The sequence below is a fragment of the Silurus meridionalis genome, chromosome 17 (genome assembly GCF_014805685.1).
Source record: "Silurus meridionalis isolate SWU-2019-XX chromosome 17, ASM1480568v1, whole genome shotgun sequence".
In the NCBI taxonomy this organism is placed as follows: Eukaryota; Metazoa; Chordata; class Actinopteri; order Siluriformes; family Siluridae; genus Silurus; species Silurus meridionalis.
The window spans coordinates 9,809,173-9,820,574 of NC_060900.1; the positions used below are offsets into that span (position 1 = coordinate 9,809,173).

At 34.1% G+C, this 11,402-nt stretch overlaps 1 protein-coding gene across 1 annotated transcript in view; it reads left to right on the forward strand.

The window, feature by feature from the left end:
- The window catches only part of si:dkey-11f4.7 (piezo-type mechanosensitive ion channel component 2), a 65,056-nt gene extending 53,711 nt beyond the window's left edge, over positions 1-11,345 (forward strand). The window contains exons 43-55 of the mRNA XM_046870926.1: positions 474-679; positions 1,248-1,373; positions 2,358-2,505; positions 2,595-2,809; positions 3,854-4,012; positions 4,988-5,135; positions 5,482-5,670; positions 5,760-5,852; positions 6,269-6,438; positions 6,802-6,918; positions 8,132-8,211; positions 9,509-9,728; positions 10,477-11,345. Coding sequence (XP_046726882.1) covers positions 474-679; positions 1,248-1,373; positions 2,358-2,505; positions 2,595-2,809; positions 3,854-4,012; positions 4,988-5,135; positions 5,482-5,670; positions 5,760-5,852; positions 6,269-6,438; positions 6,802-6,918; positions 8,132-8,211; positions 9,509-9,728; positions 10,477-10,732 — 2,127 coding nt within the window. The 3' untranslated portion in view covers positions 10,733-11,345. The remainder of the gene's footprint in view (positions 1-473; positions 680-1,247; positions 1,374-2,357; positions 2,506-2,594; positions 2,810-3,853; positions 4,013-4,987; positions 5,136-5,481; positions 5,671-5,759; positions 5,853-6,268; positions 6,439-6,801; positions 6,919-8,131; positions 8,212-9,508; positions 9,729-10,476) is intronic.
- Positions 11,346-11,402: the final 57 nt, after the last annotated feature.

Sequence of the window (11,402 nt, forward strand, 5' to 3'; positions counted from 1 at the left end):
GATGTATAGGACAGGGTAGTATAGAGGCTAATGATCCTGTGGTGACCCCTAATGGGAGCAGCCGAAAGAAGAAGAAGATTCCAAGACATTTGCAGTGTTTGCAGTTTAAATGTTTTATTATGAAATACAAAACAATTAACAGTGTAAAGACAAAATAGAGTCAAAAACATGCAGAGAGTCAGGCAAACCAGAACCAGAACACTGAGCAGGATTAAGAAACCAGATTATTTTACAGAAGATCAAGGCTTAAAACATTGTGTGCTAAAATATATGAGCCACCTGCTTCTGTTCTAGACCATAAATCTTAATGTACATGAAAAAAAACAAATTAATTTTGGTTCAAGAAAAATAAAAGTATGAATGAAAGCATTTAGAGTTCAAGCTTTTCACATGATTGTGTTTTGCAGCATGTTTGTCATGAATTAAAAAGCATGAGCTAAAGAGTAATACATTATGCTTGTTTGTGGTTGCAGTGTCATGGCCTTTGGGACAACAAAGAGGTGGAGATGCCTGACTTCCTTAAAAAACTGAAAAAGAAGGCAGAAAAAAACAGGCAAAGTGGAGGAGCAAGAGGAGAAGAAGGAAATACCAAAACATTACTTGGGATCTTTTCTCTTCAGTCCTCCACTGCCAAGTTCTTTTTCAGACACAACAGAAAAGACTCTGAAGACCATGGGACGTGATATGGACTATAATGTTAAATAAATTTCTGCTTGTATTATTATTATTAGTAGTAGTAGTAGTAGTTGTAGTAGAAGTAGTCTTAGTATTATTATTTACTATCACTAGTAGCTACAGCATGTAGTGAAAAATCCATCCTGCAACACATTTAAAATCTTTTATTTAAAAAGTGTGTGTGTGTGTGTGTGTGTGTGTGTGTGTGTGTGTGTGTGTGTGTGTGTGTGTGTGTGTGTGTGTGTGTGTGTGTGTGTGTTTGGTTTTGTGATGTTAAATGGCGCTAAAAGTGGCTGTGTGAAGTAATAATGTTCCTGGAAAAAATTGTAGACCACTTAAAATGACAATTATATTTTGCACCTATTATTTCTTGTGCACATAAACATTAAGAATATACAATGTTATAAATCGTGTAAAATATTGTAGATATTTGTTAAGAACTAAAAATTAATCCTAGACTTGGATTTAGGATAGCATAGAGGTGCTAAAAATGTTGCATACTAGCATTCAGGATCTTCTGCAAAACTGAAATGTAAAAATGTATCACTACTGATATATTCAACAGATGTTAGGCAGTTGAAGGAAAATCACCCAAGGAAGAAGAAACGCCATTCCAAAGCGCCTTTATCCAGAAAAGAGCAGATCAGAAAGCTGGTCAGAGAGAGAATGCTGGAAGCTAAGGCTGCTATCATAGAAGTGTGAGTAAAGTATACTGTAGTATTACTTGCCATAATATTTGTAATTAATAGCGTAGCAAAAAATATGAAAGATTTTTAGTTAACCCAAATGTACCCTTTGTAACGCATTCACACCTATATATATATATATATATATATATATATATATATATATATATATATATATATATATATATATTATCCATATATTTCACTTTACATGAGCATTTACTTGTGCATATATATATATATATATATATATATATATATATATATATATGCACAAGTAAATGCTCATGTAAAGTGAAATATATGGATAATGCTATTTGGATACAAAACTGAAAAAGAAGGCAGAATAGAACACTCTCGGTGAAACCTTCTAAACCCTCAGGCTATATCTAAATTCTTACATTCCTGTATCTTTAAAACTTCCCTTCACTGGCATGACAATGCTCCTGTGCACAGAGTAAAATAATAAAGACATGATATGGCAACGCTGAATCGGGCACAGAGCCCTGACCTCAGTCCCACTGAACACCTTGGGATGAATTGAAACACTGACTTCACCCCAAACATCCGTGTTTAAGCTCACAATGGCTAAATAGACAAATCTTTACAGCCATTTTTTCAAAATCTATTGTTCTATCTAGCTTTTATATGAATGTCATGGTCAGGTGTCCACAGACCTTTAGCCATATCTAATGAATGCAGTATATGTAACTATATGTAACTTATGTAGAAATACTTTTTAGTCAGTGTTTTTGTTATTAGAATGTTTGCCTTTCTGTTGTAATATTAATACGATTGACAATGTGCTGATAGTATGTTCTAACATTTTGCTTTGTTAATTGTTTACATCATTATAAACATATTATTAAAGATAGTCAGATTTGTTAGAGTTACAGTTATATTGACTGATGGTTTCACTCCTGGCTAAATTGCTTTACATTTATTTACATTTTAGTCTTTATTAGTCCAACAAGATTTCTCTTTCCATTCTTTTAGTGCACTACATGTGTATTTACCCATCAGGCAGTTTTTCTATGACATCATCCATCCTGAGTACAGCCCTGTTTGTGATGTATATGCTCTGATGTTCCTGATTGAAGTTGTAAACTTTATAATCATTATCTTCGGCTATTGGGCTTTTGGGGTAAGACTATATGTCCATTTCAGTGTTTAAATTTTTTTTTTTCATTTAATTTCTATATTTTAAATACAGTCTTGTGCTTATTTCAATAGAAACATTCAGCAGCAGCTGACATCACTGAATCCTTGTCAGAAGACCAAGTACCTGAGGCCTTCCTTGTCATGCTTCTCATCCAGTTTGCCACCATGGTCGTTGACCGCGCTGTCTATCTGAGGAAAACCTTGCTAGGCAAGTGTGTGTTCCAGGTAGTTTTAGTTTTTGGAATACACTTCTGGATGTTCTTCATACTGCCTGGGGTCACTGAGAGGTAAGTAGGTTTTACTCAAGCTTGGTCACAAATTTGTGATAAATACAGAAAATGGTTCGATTTAATGATACATTCTGGCATTCTGTAGCAGTTGTCTGAGGGAGAGTTTACAAATTTGTCTTCAATTTAATGTTTTACCTTAACACTCATACTGTTTGTAAGTCACAGAGCTTTCTTTTAATTTTGTGGTAATATCTTAGTTTGAATGGAATGTGGTGAGGGAAGACATGCAGGTAGTTGGTGTGAAAGAGGCAGATGTAGAAGACAGGGTGGTATGGAGACGGATGATCCGCTGTGGCGACCCCTAATGGGAGCAGCCGAAAGAAGAAGAAGAAGAAGAAGAAGAAGAAGAAGAAGAAGAAGATCTTAGTTTGAATGAAACACAAGGGTTTTATGATAATGGCTGAAATCAGACAATTTTATTAGTATTAGTACTTCTAGTAATTTTAATCTAAATGATAATTTAATTGAATTTAGTATATACATTTTTATTTTTTATTTTTTTTTATTAGCTGTAGAGATATTGCACTGAACAAAGAAAATGTTTTTGTTTTTATTTTATTTTTATTTATTTTATATATATATATATATATATATATATATATATATATATATATATATATATATATATATATATATATTGAGATGGTTTGGACATGTGCAGAGAAGGGACATGAATTATATTGGTAGAAGAATGTTGAAGATGGAGCCACCAGGTAGGAGGAAAAGAGGAAGGCCAAGGAGGAGGTTCATGGATGTGGTGAGGGAAGACATGCAGGTAGTTGGTGTGAAAGAGGCAGATGTAGAGGACAGGGTGGTATGGAGACGGATGATCCGCTGTGGCGACCCCTAATGGGAGCAGCCGAAAGAAGAAGAAGAAGATATATATATGTTATTCCACTTCAAATTGCCTAATTTCACACAAGATATAAATGGGTGAAATAAACTTTTGTTTTGTTGTTGGTCTTGAAGTTACATGTGAGTACTTGTGACAAGTATATTCAAATGTGTTAAAATTGCTAAATCAACGGTCTTTTGTTGCAGGAGGTTCAACAGGAACCATGTTGCACAGCTGTGGTACTTTGTGAAATGTATCTACTTCGGCTTGTCAGCATACCAGATAAAATGTGGCTATCCGAATCGAGTCCTGGGCAATTTCCTCACTAAGAACTACAACTACATCAATCTCTTTCTCTTTCAGGGGTTAGTGATTGTCACTGTTATAGGATTCCACAAATTATTTGAATGTTTGTTGGAAAGTTGAATTATTATAGCCAGTTTTTTTTTTTGTTTTACTTATAAAACAAATCTTAATATTTCAAATGCTATCTGAGATGTTTGTAAAGTTCATAAATAGATTTACTTAAATATTTTAGCATAACATCCTACATTTTTTCATTTTAGATGAAGCAGAAAAATCAATGCCATGAACCATATATGACAATTTTGGCTGATCATTTCCTATATATATATATATATATATATATATATATATATATATATATATATATATATATATATATATATATAGGAAATGATTTCTTATATATATTCCTATTTCCTATATATATATATATATATATATATATATATATATATATATATATATATATATATATATATATATATATAGGAAATGATCAGCCAAAATTGTCATTATACGGTTTATGTCATATAATTGTTTTGTAGCGATACACACACTCTGAAGTATGCATTTAATTAGCTGCATTGATTATTATTTTTTTTCTTTCACTGACTGACTGATCCTTGTTTTTAAAACCTGCATGAACAAGAGCTGCTCAGGTTGTTGTAAAAACTTCTTATTGAAGAACAGACAATTCTACATTCTTTTTATATTGCATACATTTAGGAATATATAAAAGAAGATATACAGTATGTGACATATATATTTGTTTCGTTAGGAAATACTATCGTTGTAATTCCACTTTACAAATTTTTGGCATTGTTTGGCAAAGACTGGTTGGCCAAATCAGAAGGAATGGCAAATTGCTATTTGCAGAAAATGTACTGAAAATTAGGCTGTTTTTTTTTCTTTAGACTAAATATCTTAAATATAAATAACTCTATTCTAAAACTATTAAAAATTTACATACATTCCTTTTTTATCATGTTTAATGTTTTATTATCCTTTTTCCTATATTTTTCTTGCTTACGCAGCTTCAGAATGGTTCCTTTTTTGACCGAACTGCGGGCTGTGATGGACTGGGTATGGACAGACACCACTCTCAGCTTGTCTAGCTGGATTTGTGTGGAGGACATTTATGCCAACATATTCATCCTGAAGTGCTGGCGGGAGTCTGAGAAGGTAAAACAAATGTCACAAATATATCCCTAATTCTCAAAACCACTACTGCTTAATGAAGTTTGCCATATGCTGTAGCTCTATTTATCTTAGATTTAGATTTCATTTGCCACATACACAACCATACACAGTGTGACATGCAGTAAATTGTTTGATCAGGTGTTTAGTTTAATGAAATGTTCAAGATAAATACCAGAATTGCAAGTAATCTATGATTCATCTTTATAATATGTAAATTCAGATCAAATACAATTTAATTAATTAGATTTTAACTTAAATACACCACTTGTGAATTGTTAAATAATATAATTCATTGTAAATTAAAATTTTCCTCTTTCTATTGCTATAGAAATATCCTCACACTCCTGGACAGAAAAAAAACAAAGTGGTCAAATATGGCATGGGTGGTGTGATTATATTTTCCCTTATCTGCATTGTCTGGTTTCCTCTTCTCTTCATGTCACTGGTCAAATCAGTGGCTGGAGTAACCAATCAACCTTTAGATGTTTCCATCCAACTTAGCATATCAGGATATGAGGTTGGTGATTTGACTTTGTTTTAATAATTCTTTCTAAAAGTGTATTACTGAAGCATTTCCTCATTATTATATTTATCTTGTTTTTTTAGCCTTTGTTTACAATGAGTGCCCAAGAACAGAATCTAGTGCCTTTTTCTGAAGCTACATACCAAAAGATGACAAATGTTTATGCGACTTACCCGGTAAAGTCACTAAACACAACATACTGTTTTATGCTAATAGTAATTATAATAATTGGTCAGGTTTTTTTTTAAGTGAGTCAGTTCTTAACTTAAATCTCAGTGCCAACTTGTTACATATAGCAAATGTTTTAATTATTTGTAGGCTCTTTAAATGGTTATGCTTTTCGCTCACAGGAATATGCAAAAAACTAATAAGAGTTCAAAGTTTTCTCAATCTAGAGGCAGCAAGAAGAGTGAAACGAGCATTTCTTGCCTTATTGTTCTCCACTCTGATTCTAAAATGATTTATTAATATTTATGATATTTTAAAACCTTTTAAGTGAAGCAGCTCAGAAAAGGATCCTGTATAAAGTTTGTATAATTAATTCCTTATTTGGTTCTTCTTTTATCTCTTTCTTCTTTCTAACCTCAAACAGTCTGCAATGCAGTTTATAGTAAACTACATGGCAGAGGATATAGTAACAGCAAAGATTAAAAGTGATGCCAGTTTGCTGTGGAGTATCAGTCCAGCTAGCCATGAAGCCATGATTCGTGAGCTCAGCAATTCTTCACACATTTACATTACCATGCAATGGACCTTACTGAGGTAAACACATATACACACACACACAAGCACACGCACACGCACACGCACACGCACACACACACACACACACACACACACACACACAAAACCCTTTCTCTTATTATCCTTGTTAGGACCTTAATCTACAATAAATACTACTGTAGCCAATAAATGCCTTTAACTAAATTTAATTGTAACTCTAACCTCAGTAGCTAAAAGAAAATCAAAAAAAGATTTGTGTCAGATATTTCTATCCTAATGTTTCTATTTCTTATTAAGACATAAAGGCATATCCACACACACACACACACACACACACACACACACACACACTCGTTTTGACCCAACCCAATAGCGGCAACATTTTTTTTGTGTTATTGGCAGAAATGCATCGCTTTCGATGAATGCAGAGACGATAGGTGAACATACTGTGAAGTATAAGGACAAAGTCCTGCAAGATAACCTTGTGCAAATGCTTAATGGAACACGCACCCAACCTGTGTAAGTTTTCACAAAAATAATTCTATCAAAATTGTAATTTTATTGATTATATTCATAAGCACACACATTTAGTTCTATTCATTTAGGAGAAGAAGAAAATATACACAATATATATTCTGGAAGAAAATGTATATATTACTTCTCCATTTGGCAGACGCCCTTATCCACAGTGACTTACAACTAAGCAGGAAAGGTTAAGGGCCGTGCTCAAGGGCCCAGCAGTGGCAGCTTGGTGACGGTGGGGTTTTTCTTGGGTTAAATCCGAAGTCCAATGTGTGACCTTCCGATTCAAAGTCCAATGCCTTAACCAATAAGCTACCACCTCCCAGTTATTGGCATCCCTCATTATCTAACTAAAAAATGTCTATCCACATAAGGCTGGGCAATGCTATGCAACAGGAGGAATCAGGTCTAATGAAACACTTTGACAATGGTTCTGAGGATTTTATCCCCATATCTAACAGAAGTAATTGTACCAATGGCTAGCATGTGGAGATCTATTCAAGCCTCCGAGGATATTTCTCCCTAGACTAAGTGTTCATGCTGGCCAGTGTTGCAGGCAGCATATGGTTCTCCATGGCATCTTCAGACTCTTTCACGTTTGTCACATGTGTTCAGTGTGAACTTGTTCTCATCCGTGAAGAGAACGGTGCGCCAATGGCAGATCTGCCAATTCTGGTGTTCTCTGGCAAATGCCAATCAAGCTGCGTGATGCTGGGCTGTGAACATAGGGCCCACTAGAGGATATCTTGCCTGCTGCTGGGTTGTTGCCCTTCTATGGCCCTGTTCAGCTCTCTTTGTGTATGTTCTCTCTCCCAATATCTTCTCCATGATCTTGGAACTGTGATAGGAGACACACCAAACTCCCTTGTGACAATATATGTATATAGGCTATTCTAGAGGAGCTGAACTACCTGTGCAACCTGACCGGGTTGTAGGTATAAGTTCATGCTACAGGGACCCTAACAACACACAGTACTAGAGATAGTTAGAAAGGATAAAGAGAGCAATTGTCTGTGGCTACCACCTGCAAATCCATCCCCAGCACTGCATGCTGACAGACTGCAGGTCAAGATCCTTAGTGTGGATTGTGCACTGAGCTGATAGAGAGCCTATCATGCATAGTGTTCCACTCGGCTGTGGGTTTTCTGTTTCTTTCTAGTGCTCTCTCTCTTTTATTCAACTATCTTGTGCATCTTGTGATTTATTTCAGGATCATTGAAAACCTGATGCCTAAATATATCAGAGGACCATCAGGACCAGAAGCGAAAATGGCCCACAGACTTATTGTTGGCAAGTTATTTATATTGTAATAAATAGTAGGCATTAGTACAATTGTGCTAACGTTATGCCTTCATATAAATTGAATTGTTTAACCTATACTTGCTGCATGTTAACCTCTAATTTTAATAATAATAAAAAATACCAGCATGTTATCCTTTTTCAGTTTGATCATGATGATCACACACACGCACACACCACAAATGGTGTTCTCGGAATTATTTCAAAAACCGAAAGTCAGTGCTGTCATTAAGACAGAGGAACTGGCTTTGAAGCTCTGAGCTTAAAAAAAGTTTTAAAAAGCTGCGTTATTCCAACTAAAAGTTGTGGCAGGATCATGAAAATTGCTGTCACCAGCATCTATCTAATTTACTTAATATTATTTTCTATAGAGTCACTCTAAAAAATATCCTGATCTTATATCATTAATTTAAATATATTGAATTAATTAGGGGATAATCATTGGAGGTGACTGTTATTTTTAAAACACTATCGAATTGGCAACTGTTTACTCTCTTACTAGCTTCTTAGCTTTCATGTACCAGAGGTTTTTTTCTGGTATAAGAATAATTTTTTTTAGACAGCTTAACTTTCACTCACAAATTTTTTTGCACAAATATCTGTGCTTTCTACTTCTTACATTTTCAAACCAGGCTTGTTAGTTAGCTTAAACCCTATTTGATGACATGATCGATATTTTTTCTTCCCATCCCCTTCCCGTTTTCAGCCCATCAACCTATTCTTGTCATTGCGCGGCTTTTTCATTTTACCACTGGTGAATTATTTCCTGGTTATCACACACCAAAGATGTGGGCAAGTAACGTGGATGAGACAGAGGGAGTCAGTGCTGTAAACATGACTAAGAACAGAGACATTCCTGATCACCTGATCATCATCATCTTTTCTCTGCTTGTGGTTTATTTATGGTGGATGATCAGCCTGGATACATTCATTATATATTTTGAAATGATTTTGTATTAAAATATTAATATTATGTAAGGTCCTGTTATCAGCGTGACACTAAAACAGGCAGTACTACTTTTTACTTAAGTACATGTCAGAGCCAAAACTTCTTTACTTTAACTTGAGTGAAAAAGTATAGTCAGTACTTTAACTGTTAAAATATAAGTATCTGTACTTCTATTTGAGTCAAGAATGTGTGTACCTTTGCCATCTCTACCATGCACCATGGTGGTAATATTGTATTATATATTTATACTACTACTATTTTTAAATACTAATATTTATATAATATGTTTTGGCAAATGCATGCAATAATGACCTACAGCTGTAATAAACTACTTCACAGAACATTCTGATCGCTCAGATGACCATCATTTGGTCTTCTTCCGTCCCCTGTCCATCAAACTGAAGCAAGCCAATAGTAGCACAGAGGGAAGTGGGCCTTACTGGTGGGTGGTAGAGGAGTGCAGTCCAAAACATCCAATATCCAGATGCCAGAACATTGAAATTGTGGTCTTCAATGATAAAGTCAGTCCATCCAGCCTGGGCTTCTTAGCTGGATATGGGTAAGAAGGCTGTTCATATTCTATTAGTACAATCGCTAAGTATATTATATGTTAATAATTATGATTATATTTTTATAATCTAAAAATAACTTTTATTTAACTGTAATTTTAACACACTTTATTTTGGAATATGCCACCTTGTTTGCTTTTGATGCATTCTTGAGAATATTTAGTAACCTTCTTAGCATTTTTATATTATTTTATTAAATTATGATGAAAAGTATACATTAAGAAATTTAGATTAATTAAAAAATGTATAGTGTAAGTAATAAAGACTGGAGGTTGTAATCTAAATGCACACAATTCAGTAGGTATAGTAGGCACAGACTGTTTAGCCTGAATAACATGCACATTTTTTGAAAATTTCTTATTTTTGAGTCTGATTATACTTTCCCTCTGTAGCAATGCCTGTTCACCCTGTTTTGAATAGTTTGTACTCTAGTAGCTTTAGTCTTGTAATTGATCATTTTCACTGTTCTGTGGAGAAACATCAGTTCTCATCAGTTTTTCTTTGTTTTACTTAATAATTATTCTGCTCTGTTCTTTCGGTCTATAAAATAGAGTGATCTTTTATTTATATGTTTTCTTAAAATATCCTAAATATTTTAGTAACTATTAACTAGTTGGTTCCAAGTTAATTTACAGTGGATGAATATACTGTAATTTTAAATGAATGAGTGCATGAAATTACACTGAAAATATGTTTGCATTTACATAAGTTGATTGATGTGTCTTGTGTGTTGTACAGAATTGTGGGTCTGTACATGTCCGTGGTGCTGGTGATTGGTAAGTTTGTACGCGAGTTCTTCAACGGAATATCTCGCTCCATAATGTTTGAGGAACTACCAAATGTGGACCGTGTGCTCAAACTGTGCACTGACATCTTTGTTGTTCGGGAGACGGGCGAGATGGAACTGGAGGAGCAACTGTTTGAGAAACTCATCTTTTTATACCGATCACCCGAAACCATGATCAAAATGACCAGGGAAAAGAAAACAGACTAGTCTACTTTTTGAGAGCTTACTCCAATTTTTTATATTATACCAGGATAAGAGTGTTGTTCTTTTCCCTTAATTAAGTTCTGCCTATTTAAAAACTTCTTAGAACTTGTCTACCCAGTGCTATGTATTATCAGTGTTTAACCGTTGAGCATGAAATTCTTTCAAATTCTTCTTTGTACTTTCAATATATGACATAAAATGCTGTGTATGAAAAAAAAAACCATCCAGGGTACAGCAGTAATCATATATACTTTTTGTGTGCTGCAACCTGGTATCTTTGTGGGTAAGACTTATATCAGAACATAAATATAAATCATGCTTTCCAGAATAGGACCATCATTAAAGCATTTCTGACACATTTTTTAGGGAGGTCTGAAACCCTATCTTACTCTCTTTAGTGCATCTGTTTATTTAATAAATCCCACAATTTTAATTTCAAACGAAGCAGAGCAAAGGTACCATACATATATTATTTTTTAATATTATTTATACATTTTATTTCGGTGGAAAGTGGAAAGTTGTGTTTTATCTGAGCAAACCATTTGGAAAACTATTCCATGCTTTAAAATAGTTTCAGGCAATAATCAAAAGGTGTTCTGTCCATCTCACAAAACATTATATCAAATTAAATGGAAGGAACAATGAACTGATTGGAAATCAAAAAGAGCAATTC